General features: G+C 47.2%; 1 protein-coding gene across 1 annotated transcript in view; it reads right to left on the bottom strand.

Moving 5' to 3' along the window:
- The window catches only part of chs1 (chitin synthase 1), a gene marked incomplete at both ends in the record, with an annotated part of 36,722 nt that extends 19,070 nt beyond the window's left edge, over positions 1 to 17,652 (bottom strand). The window contains 6 exons of the mRNA XM_080529516.1: positions 370 to 545; positions 1,341 to 1,549; positions 2,303 to 2,431; positions 2,862 to 3,047; positions 8,009 to 8,144; positions 17,606 to 17,652. Of these exons, the coding sequence (XP_080385642.1) occupies positions 370 to 545; positions 1,341 to 1,549; positions 2,303 to 2,431; positions 2,862 to 3,047; positions 8,009 to 8,144; positions 17,606 to 17,652 (883 nt within the window). The remainder of the gene's footprint in view (positions 1 to 369; positions 546 to 1,340; positions 1,550 to 2,302; positions 2,432 to 2,861; positions 3,048 to 8,008; positions 8,145 to 17,605) is intronic.
- Positions 17,653 to 21,956: the final 4,304 nt, after the last annotated feature.

Here is a 21,956-nt window from a genome sequence, read left to right as displayed (position 1 = left end):
CTTTCTTTTAGTCATTGCAGCAATTCTCAGACCCCTCATGGTGCATTTATATACATGGCCCAGACTTCCAAATACAAGTATACTGAATTTACACTTGTACCCAAAGCTGGTTATCGTACTAAGTAGTGGTTGGTATTTGATATACTTGTCCTGGAAAGTCTGGTCCATGTACAGGTCAAAGGGGCAGCCTACTTCTACAATCAGTACCTCCTTGTGGCTGGTGTCAACAACACCACACACACACACACACACACACACACACACACACACACACACACACACACACACACACACACACACACACACACACACACCACACACACACACACACACACACACACACACAGACACACACACACACACACACACCATTCCAGACGATCCTCCGCTTCTCCTCCACGATGACGCAGTAGTACAGGAAGTAGACGCCGGCGATGACGGCGGTGCGCAGGACGCTGGTGATGATGAAGACAAAGTCCTTGAAGCCCTCCAGCTCCTCCAGCGTGTCGGCCATGTTGTTAGAGGCCTGCAGGGGGTTCTCCCACCTAGAGATAGAGAGAGAGATAGAGAGATAGATAGATAGATAGATAGGTAGATAGATAGATAGGTAGATATGTAGATAGAGAGAGAGAGAGATAGAGAGATAGATAGAGAGATAGAGAGATAGAGAGATAGAGAGATAAATAGATAGATAAGTAGAAAGATAGAAAGATAGATAGAGAGATAGAGAGATAGATAGATATATAGATATATAGAGAGATAGAGAGATAGATAGATAGATAGAGAGAGAGATAGAGAGATAGATAGATAGATAGATAGATAGATAGATAGATTAGATTAACTATTAGAATATGATGTGGTATGAAGGCTCCCCGCTGGAGCCCATTGGTCAGAACTGTGTCAGGGAAGTTGTTTAAGTGGCAGGAAGTGAGGCTAGCAGTGGCAGGAAGTGAGGCTAGCAGTGGCAGGAAGTGAGGCTAGCAGTGGCAGGAAGTGAGGCTAGCAGTGGCAGGAAGTGAGGCTAGCAGGGAGGAGTCCTGGCAGGCAGGCCTGGGAAGGGAACAGTTGTTTGACCTCAAGGAAAGAACTCAAAGAAGGACACTATAGTAGTGAGCCAGTATTGGAATGATATTTAGTTTTTTTGTGATTTTCGTTCTCTAAAGATGCAGTTGGAACTGTGAATTTTATGTGTACCTTTAAAGGAGAATAAATCCATACTTTTGTCGCAATTCTACCTGGCCTGGATATATACGACTTTGTTTGTTTGAAGATTTGGATGTGGGTCAAAACCCCTGCCTTGCCTGGACGGTGGTTACTAATAGTTTGAAGCCGCTACACACCAGTTCAGAGACACCAGCAGCGAGGCGAACACCCCCAGCCCCACGTAGTAGTAAGGCTCCATCTGATTGGCCCCGTGCTGGTAGTCCACGAAGGAGGTCTGTCGGACGTAGTAGTCGACGGCCAGCAGGCAGTAGCCCGTCAGAACCAGAACCAGAGAACACACAGGGAACACGATCTGCCACGGCTTCCTCTGCAGACGCAGCACCACCTACAGGACGGAGGACAGGGCGGTCAGACAGACAGACAGGTAGATAGAGAGACAGACAGGTAGACAGGTAGATAGAGAGACAGACAGGTAGATAGATAGAGAGACAGACAGACAGACAGAGACACAGATAGATAGACAGGTAGATAGAGAGACAAACAGACAGAGACACAGATAGATAGAGAGACAGACAGAGAGACAGCAGGTAGATAGAGAGACAAACAGACAAACAGACAGGTAGATAGAGAGACAGACAGATAGATAGATAGACAGACAGACAGACAGACAGACAGATAGATAGACAGACAGACAGGTAGACAGGTCGACAGACAGATAGACAGACAGACAGATAGACAGGTAGACAGGTCGACAGACAGATAGATAGACAGACAGACAGACAGGTAGACAGGTAGACAGGTCGACAGACAGATAGACAGACAGACAGATAGACAGACAGGTAGACAGGTCGACAGACAGATAGATAGATAGATAGATAGACAGACAGACAGACAGACAGACAGATAGACAGACAGACAGGTAGACAGGTCGACAGACAGATAGATAGACAGACAGACAGACAGGTAGACATGTCGACAGACAGATAGATAGACAGACAGACAGACAGACAGACAGATAGACAGACAGACAGGTAGACAGGTCGACAGACAGATAGATAGACAGACAGACAGACAGGTAGACATGTCGACAGACAGATAGATAGACAGACAGACAGACAGACAGACAGACAGACAGTACCTGCAGCAGGGAGGACAGGATGCACACCCCCCCAGAGATGAAGAGGTTGGTCAGGATGTCGAACTGCGGCATGACGACCAGGACCAGGATAGAGGTCCCCAGAGACACCAGGCCCTCAACCACACACATCTGCAATGTTATAAACATGTTATTAACACCAGGCCCTCAACCACACATATCCGGAACGCACGCAACAAACTCACCATGCCCGTGGTTCTCATGTTGTCACCGTGTTATAAATGTGTTATAACTCACCGTAACTTCTCATGTTGTCACTGTGTTATAAATGTGTTATAACTCACCATAACTTCTCATGTTGTCACTGTGTTATAAATGTGTTATGAACGTGTTATAACTCTCCATAACTTCTCATGTTGTCACCGTGTTATAAATGTGTTATAACTCACCGTAACTTCTCATGTTGTCACTGTGTTATAAATGTGTTATAACTCACCATAACTTCTCATGTTGTCACCGTGTTATAAATGTGTTATAACTCACCATATCTTCTCGTGTTGTCACCGTGTTTTAAATGTGTTATGAACGTGTTATAACTCACCATGCCCATGGTCCTCATGTTGGGGGGGATGAAGCTCTTGAAGGCACATTTCCAGAGGGACTTGAGGAAGACCAGCAGGTTGGGCACGGCGAGGCTGAGGGCGAGCAGCAGCATGTAGAACTGCCTCTGCTGCCCCGTACGCATGGAGGAGGGGCTGCCCAGGGTCGACAGCACCAGCAGAGACCCCTGATTGGGGCAGAAACACCATCAATCAATCAAGTCAATCAATAAATCAATCAAACAATCCATCAATCGCTCAAACAATCAACACATTGAATTCAATCCAATTTGATTTCGGTTAGATTTTTAGAGGCTATTAGAAGCTGTTAGAGGGTGTTAGAGACTGTTAGAGACTGTTAGAGGCTGTTAAAGGCTGTTAGAGGCTGTTAGAGGATGTTAGAGGATGTTAGAGACTGCTAGAGCCTGTTAGAGACTGTTAGAGGCTGTTAGAGGCTGTTAAAGGCTGTTAGAGGCTGTTAGAGGATGTTAGAGGATGTTAGAGACTGCTAGAGCCTGTTAGAGACTGTTAGAGACTGTTAGAGGCTGTAAGAGGCTGTTAGAGACTGTTAGAGGATGTTAGAGGTCGTTAGAGGATGTTAGAGGCTGTTAGAGACTGTTAGAGGCTATTAGAAGCTGTTAGAGACTGTTAGAGGCTATTAGAGACTGTTAGAGACTGTTAGAGACTGTTAGAGGCTGTTAGAGACTGTTAGAGGCTATTAGAAGCTGTTAGAGACTGTTAGAGGCTGTTAGAGGATATTAGAAGCTGTTAGAGACTGTTAGAGGCTGTTAGAAGCTGTTAGAGACTGTTAGAGACTTTTAGAGACTGTTAGAGGCTGTTAGAGACTGTTAGATACTTTTAGAGACTGTTAGAGACTGTTAGAGACTGTTAGAGGCTGTTAGAGGATGTTAGAGGCTATTAGAGGATGTTAGAGACTGTAAGAGGCTGTTAGAGACTGTTAGAAGTTGTTAGAGACTGTTAGAGGCTGTTAGAGACTGTTAGAGGCTGTTAGAGGCTGTTAGAAGCTGTTAGAGACTGTTAGAGGCTGTTAGAGACTGTTAGAGACTGTTAGAGGCTGTTAGAGGCTGTTAGAAGCTGTTAGAGGCTGTTAGAGACTGTTAGAGGCTGTTAGAGGCTGTTAGAGACTGTTAGACACTGTTATGAATGAATGGTCTTTATTGTCATTGATATAGTACAGGTACCAAACAACGAAATTTGGGAGGGGGGGCTCCCCTGGTGCTAGGAAAGAAAAAAAAGAAGAAAAAAAAAGAAAAAAAACAAGAAGGGAAAGGAGCTGGTTTACATAAATAAAGGCTATGTACACTATCCACTATACTATACTGTACAAATAAAACACTGTGCTGTACTCTATGCTATGCTATACCTATTCTAACATTTCCTATTCTCTGCAACCTTATGTACCCTAGGGTTGTCATATTGCACATAGTGTTATTGCACATTCATTTAAAGTGTCGCAGTTTGCAGGCTTGAAATGTACACATTTGTGCCTCAGCACTACACCTGATTTTCAATCCAGCAGCTGCCATCAATCCGTCCAGACTGTCCAGGGCCCAGAACCTAGGTCTTTGCTGTGTTCAGGGCCTGGATGGCCCTGGGGTAGAAGCTGAGCTTCAGTCTGTTTGTCCTTGCGAACATGGTCCTGTACCGCCTGTTCGAGGGCAGCCGAGCAAAGTGTTCGTACCCAGGTTAGAGGCTGTTAGAGGCTGTTAGAGACTGTTAGAGGCTGTTAGAGACTGTTAAAGGCTATTATAGGATGTTAGAGACTGTTAGAGCCTGTTAGAGGCTGTTGGAGACTGTTAGAGGCTGTTAGAGACTGTTAAAGGCTATTAGAGGCTATTAGAGGCTGTTAGAGACTGTTAGAGACTGTTAGACACTGTTAGAGGCTGTTAGAGACTGTTAGAGTCTGTTAGAGGCTGTTAAAGGCTATTAGAGGCTGTTAGAGGCTGTTCGAAGCTGTTAGAGGCTGTTAGAGACTGTTAGAGACTGTTAGACACTGTTAGAGGCTGTTAGAGACTGTTAGAGACTGTTAGAGGCTGTTAGAGGATGTTAGAGGCTATTAGAGGATGTTAGAGACTGTAAGAGGCTGTTAGAGACTGTTAGAAGTTGTTAGAGACTGTTAGAGGCTGTTAGAGACTGTTAGAGGCTGTTAGAGGCTGTTAGAAGCTGTTAGAGACTGTTAGAGGCTGTTAGAGACTGTTAGAGACTGTTAGAGGCTGTTAGAGGCTGTTAGAAGCTGTTAGAGGCTGTTAGAGACTGTTAGAGGCTGTTAGAGGCTGTTAGAGACTGTTAGACACTGTTATGAATGAATGGTCTTTATTGTCATTGATATAGTACAGGTACCAAACAACGAAATTTGGGAGGGGGGGCTCCCCTGGTGCTAGGAAAGAAAAAAAAGAAGAAAAAAAAAGAAAAAAAACAAGAAGGGAAAGGAGCTGGTTTACATAAATAAAGGCTATGTACACTATCCACTATACTATACTGTACAAATAAAACACTGTGCTGTACTCTATGCTATGCTATACCTATTCTAACATTTCCTATTCTCTGCAACCTTATGTACCCTAGGGTTGTCATATTGCACATAGTGTTATTGCACATTCATTTAAAGTGTCGCAGTTTGCAGGCTTGAAATGTACACATTTGTGCCTCAGCACTACACCTGATTTTCAATCCAGCAGCTGCCATCAATCCGTCCAGACTGTCCAGGGCCCAGAACCTAGGTCTTTGCTGTGTTCAGGGCCTGGATGGCCCTGGGGTAGAAGCTGAGCTTCAGTCTGTTTGTCCTTGCGAACATGGTCCTGTACCGCCTGTTCGAGGGCAGCCGAGCAAAGTGTTCGTACCCAGGTTAGAGGCTGTTAGAGGCTGTTAGAGACTGTTAGAGGCTGTTAGAGACTGTTAAAGGCTATTATAGGATGTTAGAGACTGTTAGAGCCTGTTAGAGGCTGTTGGAGACTGTTAGAGGCTGTTAGAGACTGTTAAAGGCTATTAGAGGCTATTAGAGGCTGTTAGAGACTGTTAGAGACTGTTAGACACTGTTAGAGGCTGTTAGAGACTGTTAGAGTCTGTTAGAGGCTGTTAAAGGCTATTAGAGGCTGTTAGAGGCTGTTCGAAGCTGTTAGAGGCTGTTAGAGACTGTTAGAGACTGTTAGACACTGTTAGAGGCTGTTAGAGACTGTTAGAGGCTGTTAGAGGCTGTTAGAGACTGTTAGAGTCTGTTAGAGACTGTTAGAGACTGTTAGAGGCTGTTAGAGACTGTTAGAGGCTGTTAGAGACTGTTAGAGACTGTTAGAGGCTGTAAGAGGCTGTTAGAGGCTGTTAGAGTCTGTTAGAGACTGTTAGAGACTGTTAGAGGCTGTTAGAGGCTGTTAGAGGCTGTTAGAGTCTGTTAGAGACTGTTAGAGACTGTTAGAGGCTGTTAGAGACTTTTAGAGACTGTTAGAGACTGTTAGAGGCTGTTAGAGGATGTTAGAGGCTATTAGAGGATGTTAGAGACTGTAAGAGGCTGTTAGAGGATGTTAGAGGTTGTTAGAGGCTGTTAGAGGCTGTTAGAGGCTGTTAGAGGATGTTAGAGGCTGTTAGAGACTGTTAGAAGTTGTTAGAGACTGTTAGAGGCTGTTAGAGACTGTTAGAAGTTGTTAGAGGCTATTAGAGACTGTTAGAGACTGTTAGAGACTGTTAGAGGCTGTTAGAGACTGTTAGAGGCTATTAGAAGCTGTTAGAGACTGTTAGAGGCTGTTAGAGGATATTAGAAGCTGTTAGAGACTGTTAGAGGCTGTTAGAAGCTGTTAGAGACTGTTAGAGACTTTTAGAGACTGTTAGAGACTTTTAGAGACTGTTAGAGACTGTTAGAGGCTGTTAGAGGATGTTAGAGGCTATTAGAGGATGTTAGAGACTGTAAGAGGCTGTTAGAGGATGTTAGAGGTTGTTAGAGACTATTAGAGGCTGGTAGAGGACATGTTCTTGTTGTGTGTGCGTGTGTGTGTGTGTGTGCGTGTGTGTGTGTGTCAGAGAGGGAACAGCAGATAGGAGAGTTCAAAGGTCGCGGGTTGCGGCCCTGCCATAAATACTGCCGATCCGCTGGTAGCCACGGCGACAAGCCTATCAGCACCCAGAGAGGAATGTGACCAGGCCCAAGGGAGTGTGGGTCCAATGGACTGCTATGTAGCGCTCAGTTCAAACCACCTTAGTGGTGACTCCTCCATTCCTCAGGCCCACCATGGGGTTAGGGTTAACCCTCCGATAGGGGCGGCTGTGGCGCAGGAGGTAGAGCCGCCGTCTAATGATCGCAAGGTTGGCAGATCTGCGGTTCGAGCCCCGGCTGGCTACACGTCGAAGAGTCTAGGTGCCGGCCCGCTCATTGGGAGCAATTTGGGGTTCAGTGTCTTGCCCAAGGACACCTCGACACGTGGCTAGCCGGGGTTCAAACCGCCGAACCACCAAAACCGCTGACCTTGCGATCATTAGAGGCCGGCTCTACCTCCTGAGACACAGCCTCTACCTCTACCAGCCTCTACCTCCTGAGACACAGCCTCTACCTCCACCAGCCTCTACCTCCTGAGACACAGCCTCTACCTCCACCAGCCTCTACCTCCTGAGACACAGCCTCTACCTCCAACCAGCCTCTACCTCCTGAGACACAGCCTCTACCTCCAACCAGCCTCTACCTCCTGAGACACAGCCTCTACCTCCACCAGCCTCTGCCTCCTGAGACACAGCCTCTACCTCCACCAGCCTCTACCTCCTGAGACACAGCCTCTACCTCCACCAGCCTCTACCTCCTGAGACACAGCCTCTACCTCCTGAGACACAGCCTCTACCTCCACCAGCCTCTACCTCCTGAGACACAGCCTCTACCTCCACCAGCCTCTACCTCCTGAGACACAGCCTCTACCTCCTGAGACACAGCCTCTACCTCCACCAGCCTCTGCCTCCTGAGACACAGCCTCTACCTCCACCAGCCTCTGCCTCCTGAGACACAGCCTCTACCTCCTGAGACACAGCCTCTACCTCCAACCAGCCTCTACCTCCACCAGCCTCTACCTCCTGAGACACAGCCGGGCCGGGCCGGGGGGGGGGGGGGGGGGGGGCGGGGTGACAGGTGACAGGTAACAGGTGCCAGGTGTCTCACCTTGCTGATGACAGCACTGGTCAGCACCAGCAGACCCACTATGACGGCCACCAGGTGCTGCAGCAGCTGGAAGCATCGCCTCTTCTGCTCCTTCTCCGCCCCGGGGGGGCTCAGCTGGAACGGGTCCCAGGTGTCCCTGTGGGGAGATTCATAACACTGTAACACCTCCAACCACGGGTCTGTTTGACCCCTCTACCATCTAAGTAAGAGACTCAGGCTCAGGGAGTACAGGATCCTCGGGTCTGTTTGACACCACAACCACAGATCTGTTAGACCCCACAACCACGGGTCTGTTTGACCCCCCTCCTACCATCTAAGAGACTCAGGAAGTACAGGATCCTCAGGTCTGTTTGACCCCACAACCACGGGTCTGTTTGACCCCCTACCATCTAAGTAAGAGACTCAGGAAGTACAGGATCCTCGGGTCTGTTTGACCCCCAAACACAGGTCTGTTTGACCCCCCTACCATCTAAGAGACTCAGGAAGTACAGGATTCTCAGGTCTGTTTGACCCCACAACCACGGGTCTGTTTGACCCCCCCTACCATCTAAGAGACTCAGGAAGTACAGGATCCTCAGGTCTGTTTGACCCCACAACCACGGGTCTGTTTGACCCCCTACCATCTAAGTAAGAGACTCAGGAAGTACAGGATCCTCGGGTCTGTTTGACCCCCAAACACAGGTCTGTTTGACCCCCCTACCATCTAAGAGACTCAGGAAGTACAGGATTCTCAGGTCTGTTTGACCCCACAACCACGGGTCTGTTTGACCCCCCCTACCATCTAAGAGACTCAGGAAGTACAGGATCCTCAGGTCTGTTTGACCCCACAACCACGGGTCTGTTTGACCCCCCCTACCATCTAAGAGACTCAGGAAGTACAGGATCCTCAGGTCTGTTTGACCCCACAACCACGGGTCTGTTTGACCCCCTACCATCTAAGAGACTCAGGAAGTACAGGGAGCCTCAGGTCCCGCACCAGTAGGCTCCAGAACAGTCTAACAGATCGTACCTGTGTATTCAGATACTTCACCTACAGCTGACCAGCTGACAGAAATGACAGAGAGGCTCTTCCTTGTTTACACGCTGCCTCACCTGGACCTCAGGTACACTGAGACATGTCACCTACCTGGACCTCAGGTAAAATGTGACATGTCACATGATAATAATAATAATAAGATATTAGATTTATATAGCGCTTTTCTAGACACTCAAAGACGCTTTACAAACTGAAAAGATCGATTAATGATCAAGTAATAATAAAAAGAAACAAAAAATAAATAAAAGAAAGTATAGGGGCCTAATTAAGGTAGTGCTGGGGACACTACCTTAAGGGGAGGGGGAGAGGGGGAGAGGGTTAACTGGTGAAGGCAAGCTTGAAGAGGTGGGTTTTGAGGGCCTGTTTATGTTGCCTGTTAAAACACATACCTGGACCTCAGATACACTGAGACATGTCACCTTTCAGTCTCACACAGCTGTGCGGGCCTGGTGTTTACATGGAACAGGTTGTAATAACCGACTACTAATTACACACAGCGATGACAGACAGCATACTGAGCAGCCGGGAGTGTACTCAGCCTCGAGGCTAGGAGAGCAGGTTTATCATAGCTTTTTTTTCAGCCATCACCAAAACAGGAGAATTCATCTGATTTAAGACGAACGAAGGCAGAACTGGTCCTGTGTTGGTGGGTCTGTGAAAGCGCTTTGTTAGCGCAGGATATTTAAACTGTGCAGTGTGAGACGAAAGCAAGAGCTAGCTACCTCTATTGTACTCTTATAATCCTCTATTGTTCGTGACAGTTTAAAGGTTTACATAACATATTACTTTATAGTACGTACTTTATTGTCCTCTATTCAATAGTGATACGGGAATCGACAAGGAAACTGTCACGTAGCCAAGCAATGAAGACGATCAGCAGAAAAACTGCCCACGGCTGTCAGAACTGCAGTCACTACCCATCTTCCGTCTGAGACTGAAGACCCATCTCTTCAGACTACACCTTAACTGCTCCTCCTGAGACATTACTACCCCCCAGCACTGTGTCTCCTAAGACACCTGCTTTTCCCCAATACTATGCCTCCTAAGACTTCTACTGCTCCCCTTGCTCCAGTGTCTATTAGTGTCTATTAAAAAAAAGAAAATTGTTCTTTCTTTCCTTCTTCTTCTATCACGGAGACTGCCAACGGCCCCGGGCCTGAGCTAGATCACTCTTCCTGCTACAACTGGTGAATTGATGATTCACTCGCTTAGTCAAATGTATCGATTGTAAGTCGCTTTGGAATAAGGCGTCTGGTAAATGCCAAAAATGTAAATGTAAAAGGACATTCAGATGTGATGGGACAGCATCCGTCCTTCGCCACTCATGCAGTCAAAATCCTCCTACCGTTCAGCACTGCCTATCTGTTACCTATCTGTGGGAATGTGGCTTCTCAACTTTGGTCCAGCTCAAGTCAAAGCAGAAGAACAGGTTGGACACTGAGCATGATCTGGGAGTAGCTCTGTGTACCATCACCTCACACTCTGAGAGTAGCTCTGTCTACCATCACCCCAGACTCTGAAACTCTTATCAGGAGTAAAGCACATCCCGCAAATTGTCGTATTATCATATTGTGTGTGTAAACACAGATATGTAGTTATGATGTTCATATTCATAATCACCAGGATCAGCAGCACGCAGTAGTGATGTTCATACTCGTCAGTTTATTAATCAGGATCAGTTTGCTATCGCTAGAGTAATGTGCTCTCTTTGTTATTCTATGTTTATTAAAAAAAAGAGATCATGATGACATCGTGTACGTTTTTACTAGTCCATTTTTGAGAAATAAAGTGGATCACGACAGCATCATCTGATTTAAGATGAACGAACGCAGAACTGGTCCTGTATTGGTGGGTCTGTGAAAGCGCTTTGTTAGCGCAGGATATTTAAACTGTGCAATGTGAGACGAAAGCAAGAGCTACCTCTATTGTACTCTTATAATCCTCTATTGTTCGTGACAGTTTATACAACAGTTAGTTCCGACCAAGTAATTTGATTGGACGAGAGGCATTCCATGAGTGCTGATATACAGTATAACAGCACTGGGACTTTTAACTATATGTATCACTCCACCGCACAGATGTTCTACTAAATGACCGTTAATTAGACTACATGTTTGTGTTCACGTTACTAGGCAACCGTCCATTTAAAGTTCAGTTGCGGAACTATTTTTTGTTTATTTTTATGATTAAATAAACAAACAAATCATAATCTGTTGTCGCTTATTACTGTTAACTAATAAATCGCGCTGTAGAACTGTTGTATAAAAGCAATATCACACTTGAGGTCGTGCTGTTATACTGAATATCAGCACGGCTGTGATCGTATTCGGTACTCGGCCTGCGGCCTCGTACCTACGACCGAATCACAGCCGTGCTGATAATCAGTATAACACACTCCCTCTCGTGTGATATTGCTTAATTAAAGGTTTACATAACATAATATACTTTATAGTACATACTTTATTGTCCTCTATTCAATAGACATTCGGGAATCGACAAGGAAACTGTCACGTAGCCAAGCAATGAAGAGGTTTAGCTGGTCGGGGCTGTCATGAATGAATGAATGAATGGTCTTTATTGTCATTGCTACAGTACAGGTACCAAACAACGAAATTTAGGAGGGGTGGCTCCCCTGGTGTTAGGAAAGAAAAAAAAACACTTTAAAAAAAAAAAAAAAGAAGGGAAGGAGCTGGTTTACATAAATAAAGGCTATGTACACTATCCACTAGTCATGTGATCAGACACAGAAAAACTGCCCAGTCTATTGTTCATGAGGGTTCAAAAGTTTCTGTAACATTTCTTTATAGTACATACTTTTTTCTTTAATAAAAAGTCAATCATTAGTTAGAGGTTGAAGAAATGCGATGCATTGAACAACCGTCTAGGGTTCGGGTCACCACCCTACCTGTGGACCACCTACCTTGCACAACCAACCCTTCCTGTCACAGTTATTAAGACATAAACCTCATCATTAATCAGGTCTGTGTAAACTGTAGAGGCAGGACTGATACCAGGTCACTGTGAGCTCCAGTCAACCAGAGGCTCCTTATACACCAGACCAGCCCTAACCCTAACCCTATACACCAGACCACCCTAACCCTATACACCAGACCAGCCTAACCCTAACCCTATACACCAGACCACCCTAACCCTAACCCTATACACCAGACCAGCCCTAACCCTAACCCTATACACCAGACCAGCCTAACCCTATACACCAGACCACCCTAACCCTAACCCTATACACCAGACCAGCCCTAACCCTAACCCTATACACCAGACCAGCCCTAACCCTAACCCTATACACCAGACCAGCCTAACCCTAACCCTATACACCAGACCAGCCTAACCCTAACCCTATACACCAGTCCAGCCCTAACCCTATACACCAGACCAGCCCTAACCCTATACACCAGACCAGCCCTAACCCTAACCCTAACCCTATACACCAGACCACCCTAACCCTATACACCAGACCACCCTAACCCTATACACCAGACCAGCCTAACCCTATACACCAGACCAGCCCTAACCCTAACCCTATACACCAGACCAGCCCTAACCCTATACACCAGACCAGCCTAACCCTAACCCTATACACCAGACCAGCCCATCCCCCTAAACTAACCCTAACTATTCCTCTAGACCACAGGATCCCTCTAGACCACAGGATCCCTCTAGACCACAGGATCCCTCTAGACCACAGGATCCCTCTAGACATGGTAGACTGAGTCTGTCATCTGTCATCTTCACCATCATGCACATAGACGTCCAAACCCACAACACTGCCATTGTGACTGAGCTTGTAGAACGCTCTGGCCCTGGCCCTCCCTGGACAGACAGACAGACAGACAGACAGGCAAACAAGCAGGCAGGCAGACAGTTTGTAGAACGACCTGGCCCTGGCCAGTAACAATATGTTTGTATACAAGACAGACAGACAGACAGACAGACAGACAGACAGACAGACAGACAGACAGGCAGGCAGGCAGGCAGGCAGGCAGGCAGGCAGTCACAGACAGACAGATAGACAGGCAGACAGACAGATAGACAGACAGACAGGCAGGCAGACAGACAGCTTGTAGAACGCCCTGGCCCTCCCTGGTGATATTGATTGCATTATCAGACATACACTTTGTTGTACACTTACTCATAGGTCAATAAGATATTATCATCATCATCATCATCATCATCAAACAACAACCTGTAGATGCTTCAAATCTAACCCTAACCCAACAACCTCTATGCTTCAAAACAGCGATGTCATTGTCAGTCTGACAAAATCATTTAGTTCCTTATTATGTGTCTCTATGGTCATATACCCGCTGTTGAATCAGAGATGACTGTGTGTGTAACTATCAGAGATGACTGAGTGTGTAACTATCAGAGTTGACTGAGTGTGTAACTATCAGAGATGACTGAGTATGTAACTATCAGAGATGACTGAGTGTGTAACTATCAGAGATGACTGAGTGTGTAACTATCAGAGTTGACTGAGTATGTAACTATCAGAGATGACTGAGTGTGTAAATATCAGAGATGACTGTGTGTGTAACTATCAGAGTTGACTGTGTGTGTATGTTACGTATCTCTAAAGGTTCTGTAAGTATACAATAGTGTCGGGTCCAGGTGCGGTGTAAGTAAACAAAGACACGGAGATATACTAAAATAAAGACTCTCTTTACTGAGACGTATAGTTCGCAGGTACAAACATAAACTATCAGACGGAACAACAAAAAGGGGAGCAGTAGGGCTCAGCACGTATGCAATAATAACTAATGAACTGAGGTCAATAATAACGTACACGGAAACTAAAGTTTGAGCAAAGGGCTCCAAAGGAGGTACAAGGTTTCAAACAAAGTCAAGGCTCAAGCACGTTCCGAGTAACGGATACGTGAAGTGGTAATACATACACAGGATACTGAAGCATTCCAAACGGGGTAACACAAGTGATCGACGAACAAGGGAACAGGGAACTGGGACACACCTATATACACAGACAAACACTCACAGGTGACACTCATCAGATAATTAGTCCAGGGCTGGAGCACTGTCGCTCTTTGACCAGTAGAGGCGATGGGGAGTCCTCTTCGCTGACCCCCCTTGTAACATGTGTAACTATCAGAGTTGACTGAGTATGTAACTATCAGAGATGACTGAGTATGTAACTATCAGAGATGACTGTGTGTGTAACTATCAGAGTTGACTGAGTGTGTAACTATCAGAGATGACTGAGTGTGTAACTATCAGAGTTGACTGAGTATGTAACTATCAGAGATGACTGAGTATGTAACTATCAGAGATGACTGTGTGTGTAACTATCAGAGTTGACTGAGTGTGTAACTATCAGAGATGACTGAGTGTGTAACTATCAGAGTTGACTGAGTATGTAACTATCAGAGATGACTGAGTATGTAACTATCAGAGTTGACTGAGTATGTAACTATCAGAGATGACTGAGTATGTAACTATCAGAGATGACTGAGTGTGTAACTATCAGAGTTGACTGAGTGTGTAACTATCAGAGATGATTGAGTGTGTAACTATCAGAGTTGACTGAGTGTGTAACTATCAGAGATGACTGAGTATGTAACTATCAGAGTTGACTGAGTGTGTAACTATCAGAGTTGACTGAGTGTGTAACTATCAGAGATGACTGAGTGTGTAACTATCAGAGATGACTGAGTGTGTAACTATCAGAGATGACTGAGTGTGTAACTATCAGAGATGACTGAGTGTGTAACTATCAGAGTTGACTGAGTGTGTAACTATCAGAGATGACTGAGTGTGTAACTATCAGAGATGACTGAGTGTGTAACTATCAGAGATGACTGTGTGTGTAACTATCAGAGATGACTGAGTGTGTAACTATCAGAGATGACTGAGTGTGTAACTATCAGAGATGACTGAGTGTGTAACTATCAGAGTTGACTGAGTGTGTAACTATCAGAGTTGACTGAGTGTGTAACTATCAGAGATGACTGAGTGTGTAACTATCAGAGTTGACTGAGTGTGTAACTATCAGAGATGACTGAGTATGTAACTATCAGAGTTGACTGAGTGTGTAACTATCAGAGTTGACTGAGTGTGTAACTATCAGAGATGACTGAGTGTGTAACTATCAGAGATGACTGAGTGTGTAACTATCAGAGTTGACTGAGTGTGTAACTATCAGAGTTGACTGAGTGTGTAACTATCAGAGATGACTGAGTGTGTAACTATCACCACAGCATGTTGGTGAAACTAATTCTAGATGCACTTCCAAGAAAACAATAAGGTGTGTTATCACTAGAACATTTGCTTCACAGAGTTTAGGATAAAATGTGCTTTGCTCTGCGTCGTTTGGAGCTGTGAGAATGCACATTCGAAGTAACTCCCGGAGCAAAGAACCAACGCATGCTCCGCTTGAAAAGGGTGGTTTCGCTCCGATTAGAAACGACGCATCCATCACTTTGCTTCGCTTCGCTTTTGGTGAGAACGCTGCCCGAGGCAGTCCATAGGAAAACAACAACGCACGCGTGTTGATCTGGATAAGAGCAGGACGAACGGGCAATTCTCAATTTTTCTGACCAATCAACTACCACGTCTGTTGCTTCGATTGCGTATGTTACTTCGTTTACATAAAGGGCTGTGAGAACGCAAATCAGAGAAATAATTTATGCAACAATGTTGCAAACTCATCCACTTGCTCCGGGTCCTGATTCGGACTTTCATGTGAGAACATGACCTAAGCAGGGTTCGAGTTATGTGGGAGCCAATGGGAGCTGAGCTCCCATAAGGAAGGTCTGAGCTCCCATGAAAGCAGTAAAATCATACATCTGTGGGGGTCGCTAATAATACATTACCACAACCATTATTTGATCAAAAATGTATATGATAAATATTCTAAAATAAACACGTTTTCCAAAAGAACTACGCGCACCAGCATTAATCTCCTGTGAATGACAGTAGGCCTTTGACTGCCTGCACTTTACCACCAAGACACTATGGGGCGCAGTAGAATATTGTGCAGCAGCAGAATATGATCGTTGAGAGCTTGCAAACGTGAAAACACGATTATTGAGAAGAAAATATTCAGTAGCTAGCTATCATGCCGCCCAAAAAAAGGCCACTGCTGCCGACCGAGTCGACAAGCCTGGAAAGTTTCGTGTTTTCATCCAAGAAACCAAACTTGAATTCAGCTGCCCTGTTATGACACCTAACGTTGAACTGAAACTGTTGAAATAGCAGAGCTCAAACAAAAGCAAGTGCTTCCAAAGAAAGTAGCAGAACTCACCTCCAGTATGTATAAGGAGACAGCTAGCTAGTTCGTTCAGGGCAGCCTATACTGTCGCTAAAGAAAGGATGCCTTATACAAAACTGAATCCAATTATGAAACGTAATGAGATGAATGGCGCGACAGTTGGCTCCTGCTCACCGATCCGATCATTCATGTGCCCAGATTGTAGCACATTGCACAAGAGATGAAACAAATTAATTTCTAATGTCAAATCACTTGATTCCCGTAGTAGCATAACATTAGATGAAAGCACAATTCATAGACGAGCATACATGATTATTTATGTCAGGTGCGATGTCACTGGAAATGTGGACAATGTGTCGTGCTAACAGGGAAAGTGAATGGACTGTATAGCAAAAACAACAAAATTATTGGCCGAGATACCCGTGACTATCACTTATAGCTGTTGTTTCATCTGGTGGTGTTGATGTGGCGAAATGAGTAGCCTATGGCTAATTAAAACTTTAAGTCCCAACGCTGTGTGGGCATGATTCGCGCGCGTGCATGAGAACATTTCGCACTGTTATTTTGGAGACCCCCACAAAGCTCAGCTTATAACTCGAACCCTCCCTAAAAGAGTCACTTAATACAATTAATACCTGTTTCCTTATTGCTGACTGGAACCATAGCCTAATGTTTTACCAATAACACCACTTCAACCAACCCTAACCCTAAGTACTTCAACCAACCCTAACCACTTCAACCAACACCTTGGAGCATTTCTCTTCATCATAACCAACAATGGACAGCACAGCATTGTTGAATATCATTGATGATATTCACCTCTGATCATACTTGATTACTCATAACAGGAAATGTTCCTAATGGTTTTGATTCAGTGGTACCAGATTCAGTGGTAACAGTTTATAACAGGTAACAGTTTCAACCTATGAAATGGTTTGTGGTGTTTCTAGGTAATCAGGCCCAGACCACCAATTACAATACAGAAAAACCTAAACACATTTGTGACACGTTCTAATGCTTTGGTCCTCCTCACAACCCCTAACCCTGACCCTAACGCTAACGCTAATCCTATCCTTAACCCTGACCCTAACCCTGACCCTAATCCTAACCCAGACTAGTAGCAGTAGTAGCATCTAGTAGCCAGGCTGACCTGTGACCCTGACCCTGACCAGTACATAGTAGCCAGGCTGACCTATGACCCTGAGCCTAACCAGTACATAGTAGCCAGGCTGACCTATGACCCTGAGCCTAACCAGTACATAGTAGCCAGGCTGACCTATGACCCTGAGCCTAACCAGTACATAGTAGCCAGGCTGACCTGTGCCGTCCCTCTCGCTTGCGTCCGCTGCATTTGAGATCCTCCATACCAGCCATGTCACTCGGTGTCGCGTTCTAACTAGTCCATTAGCGTTAGCGGCGTCCGTAGCACTAGAATGAGGCTGTGTGGAGGTTGACTTTAACCAGCTAGCAATTGCCACCACCACCACCCCCCCCCCCCCCGGGCCCTGCCTACTTTTACTGGCCCCATAAACAGGTGCAAGGAGCAACCTAGAGACCATCAACACCCGAGGGCTCTGATTCATAATATGTGTGTGTGTGTATCTGTGTATTCATATGTGTGTGTTTTGTATGCGAGGGGGGGCAGAGGCAGACAGGGGAGCTGGTGGGGTGGCATGGGTGGGGGGGGTAGCACTAAGGTACTGACTGAAGAAGCGGGGGGGGAGTGTGGGGGAGTGTTGGGGAGGGGGGTGGGGGTGGAGACAGGTGAGCTGGGAGGGTGGGTAGGTGGGGGTGGGGGGGGGGGGTCAGGTCAGACTATTTCCAGGTCAGAAGCCTGCTCTTCTCTGCAGTCTACTCAGCAGAATGAGAAGAGAGGTCACTAAGTGTGTGTGTGTGTGTGTGTGTGTGTGTGTGTGTGTGTGTGTGTGTGTGTGTCAGACAGATAGACATTCCCATCAAAGCACATCTTCTTATTAAACCTGGACTTTGGTTTGATTATTCCACAGCATCTTATCACTGCTCAGTCACCGGGTCAAAGACCTCACATCTAAACTCACCTCTCCTTCCAGGCAGAGGGATGGGTCAGAGAGAGGTCACTTCCTGAAGCGCACCAGAGCTCTGGCACGCTGCCTCTCTGTCTCCATCCTCAAGGCCGGGCGGGCAGATAGATACCCATATATATATATATATATATATATATATATAAAGAGAGAGAGAGAGAGAAAAAGAGAGACAAAGAGAGAAACAGAGAGAGACAAGGACACAGAGACAGAGAGAGACAAAGACACAGAGACAGAGACAGAGACAGAGAGAGACAAGGACACAGAGACAGAGACAGACAGAGACAACCTTCGCTAGACCAAAGGGCTGTACATGGATTTAGATCACAATAAAAGGCAATAAAATCACAATATACACAGTATCACAGAACGCACGCACATAGGTACACAAATACAAAAAGAAAAAAAAGAACTTTGATGAAACGTTAAAGAATATTAACTCCATGTAGAATCTAGGGCATATATGGGGTACATGGAGTTATACCCAATATGATAAACTGGGGCACAAGAGAAGAGAGAGAGAAGACGAGAGAGAAGACGAGAGAATATACATAAAACCAGATTTATTGTATAAGGGTAACAAAAACAGGTATCTGAGAAACTCTTTTACTTAAAACGACTCTATAAAAAAGAGAGAGCGAATGAATATAATAGCAAGGAGTATAAAGTAAACTAGATAACCGGCCAAGTGGTAAACAACTAACCATGAACAATGCAATAAGCTTGAAGTGACACAAAACTGTTACGTTTCTCAATAGGTTCTGTGTTACGTTTCTCAATAGGTTCTGTGTGTATACAATAATGGTGGATCCAGGTGCGGTGTAAGTAAAGAATGAGACGGAGATGTAATAAAAATAAAGATTCTCTTTACTGAGACGTATGATTCGCAGGTACAAACATAAACTCTTAGACTGAACAACAAAAGGGGAGCAGTAGGGCTCAGCACGTAGGTAATAATAACGAAGACACTGCGGTCAATAATCAAGTGCACGAAAACTAAAGTTTGAGCCAAGGGGCTCCAAAGGAGGTACACGGTTGCAAGCTAGCAAACAAAGTCAAAGTTCAAATTACGTTCCGGGTAACGGATACGTGAAGTGGTAATACATACACAGGTTTCTGAAGCATTCCAAACGGGGTAACACAAGTGATCGACTGACAAGGGAACAAGGAAATGGGACACACCTATATACACTGACAAACACTCACAGGTGACAACAATCATCCGATAATTAGTCCAGGGCTGGAGCACTGTCGCTCTTCGATCAGTAGGGGCGATGGGGAGTCCTCTTCGCTGACCCCCCTTGTAACAGTGCCCCCCCCTGACGAACGGCACCAGAAGTTCACCCGGGTGCCTCGGGATGGAGCCGGCGAAAGTCCGTGATGAGGCTCGGATCTAGAATATCCCACCGAGGCACCCAGGTACGCTCCTCAGGCCCATAACCCTCCCAGTCCACCAGGAATTGGAGACCCCTCCCCACCTTCCGGCAGTCAATAATCCTGTTAACCGTGTAGGCAGGTTGTCCATCAATGAGACGGGGCAGGGCGGCGGGGCGGGGTGGAGGGGCCATGGGGGAGAAAACAACGGGTTTGAGGAGTGAAACATGGAAGGTGGGGTGAACTCGCATGGAGGGTGGGAGTAGCAGTCTGTAGGCCACGGCGTTGACCCGCCGCACCACCTTAAACGGCCCCACGAAGCGAGGAGCCAGCTTGCGTGACTCCACCCGGAGGGGGAGATCCCGGGTAGACAGCCAGACCCTCTGACCAGGACGGAAGACCGGGGCCGGACGGCGCCTGCGGTTGGCCTGGCGTTGGGACCTGTCCGAAGCCCGCACAAGCGCCGCCCTTACCCGCCTCCAGGTACGGCGACAGCGGCTGACATGGGCTTGGACCGATGGTACAGCTGCCTCCTCCTCCTGCTCCGGGAAAAGGGGGGGCTGATACCCGTACTGGCATTGGAAAGGGGAGAGGCCAGTGGAGGAGCAGAGGAGGGTGTTGTGGGCGTATTCAGCCCACGCCAGCCGCCGGTTCCATGTCGCCGGATTGCTGGAGACGTAGCACCTCAAGACCCCCTCCAGGTCCTGGTTGACGCGCTCCGTCTGCCCATTGGATTGGGGGTGGAACCCGGAGGACAGGCTGACGGAGGCGCCAAGGCTGGTGGCGAATGCCTTCCAGAACCTGGAGGCGAATTGCGGACCCCGGTCGGATACCATGTCCAGGGGTAGTCCGTGCACCCGGAAGACATGCTGGACCACTAGCTCCGCCGTCTCTTGGGCCGTGGGGAGTTTGGGGAGGGGGATGAAGTGCGCCGCCTTGGAAAACCGGTCTACCACCACTAGTATGGCGGTGAACCCATCAGATGGGGGTAGACCCGATATGAAATCGAGGGCTATGTGCGACCAGGGACGTTTGGGGATGGACAGGGGGTGTAGGAGTCCCGGCGGCCGTTGCCGGGAGGCTTTACTGCGCGCGCATAGGGCACAGGCTGCCACAAACGCACGCGTGTCCCCCTCCGCTGTGGGCCACCAGAACCTCCTTCGTATGAAGTCCAATGTCCTGGTGGCCCCTGGGTGACTGGTGAGGGAGGAGGCGTGCGCCCACTGTAGCAGTCGTGCGCGCGCAGTCCTCGGAACGTAAAGCCTCCCCGGCGGACCCCCGCCCGGGTCAGGCTCCCGCCTCAGCGCTGTCCTCACTACCCTGTCGATTCCCCAGGACACGGGGGCGACGACCAGGCCAGTGGGGACGATCAAATCCGTACTCTCCACCAGGTCCACAGGATCGAACTGCCTCGACAGTGCATCGGGCTTGGTGTTCTTCGAGCCCGGTCGATAGGAGATCGTGAACTGGAACCTGGTGAAGAATAACGCCCACCTGGCCTGTCGGGAGTTGAGGCGTTTGGCCCCCTGGATATAGGCCAGGTTCTTGTGGTCCGTCCACACTATAAAAGGGTGCGCGGCCCCCTCCAACCAGTGCCTCCATTCCTCCAGCGCGAGTTTGATTGCAAGCAACTCGCGGTTCCCCACGTCGTAGTTGCGCTCCGGCGCGGACAGCCTGCGAGAAAAAAAGGCACAGGGGTGAGTCTTATTGTCCTTGGCGCAGCGCTGTGACAAAACCGCCCCTACCGCAATGTCCGAGGCATCCACCTCCACAACAAAGGGTAGGGACGGGTTCGGGTGCACCAGGATGGGCGCTGAGGTGAAGCGCTGTTTTAATGCCGTGAACGCGGTGTCCGCCTCCGGGGACCAAGAAAAGGAGCGTAGGCTAGTCTGGGTGAGGGCTGTCAACGGGGCCGCTAAGGCGCTAAACCCGCGAATGAACCTCCTATAAAAGTTTGCGAAACCCAAAAAGCGTTGTAATTGCTTGAGAGAGGAGGGTCGGGGCCAGTCCAACACCGCACTGACCTTTCCGGGATCCATGAGTAAATTCCCCTTGTCCACCACGAAGCCCAGAAAGGAGACAGTGTCCACATGGAACTCGCACTTCTCCACTTTAACAAAAAGTTTGTGATGGAGAAGGCGTTCGAGCACCTGTCGCACATGTATTCGGTGTTGGGCTAGGTCCTTGGAGAAAATTAGAATGTCGTCGAGGTAGACGAAGACCGAGTGGTCGAGG

Source organism: Nansenia antarctica, assembly GCF_963989245.1.
Source record: "Nansenia antarctica genome assembly, chromosome: 1".
Taxonomy (NCBI): Eukaryota; Metazoa; Chordata; class Actinopteri; order Argentiniformes; family Microstomatidae; genus Nansenia; species Nansenia antarctica.
The sequence above is the reverse complement of the archived record's forward strand: the minus strand, read 5'-3'. Positions and strand labels throughout refer to the sequence as shown.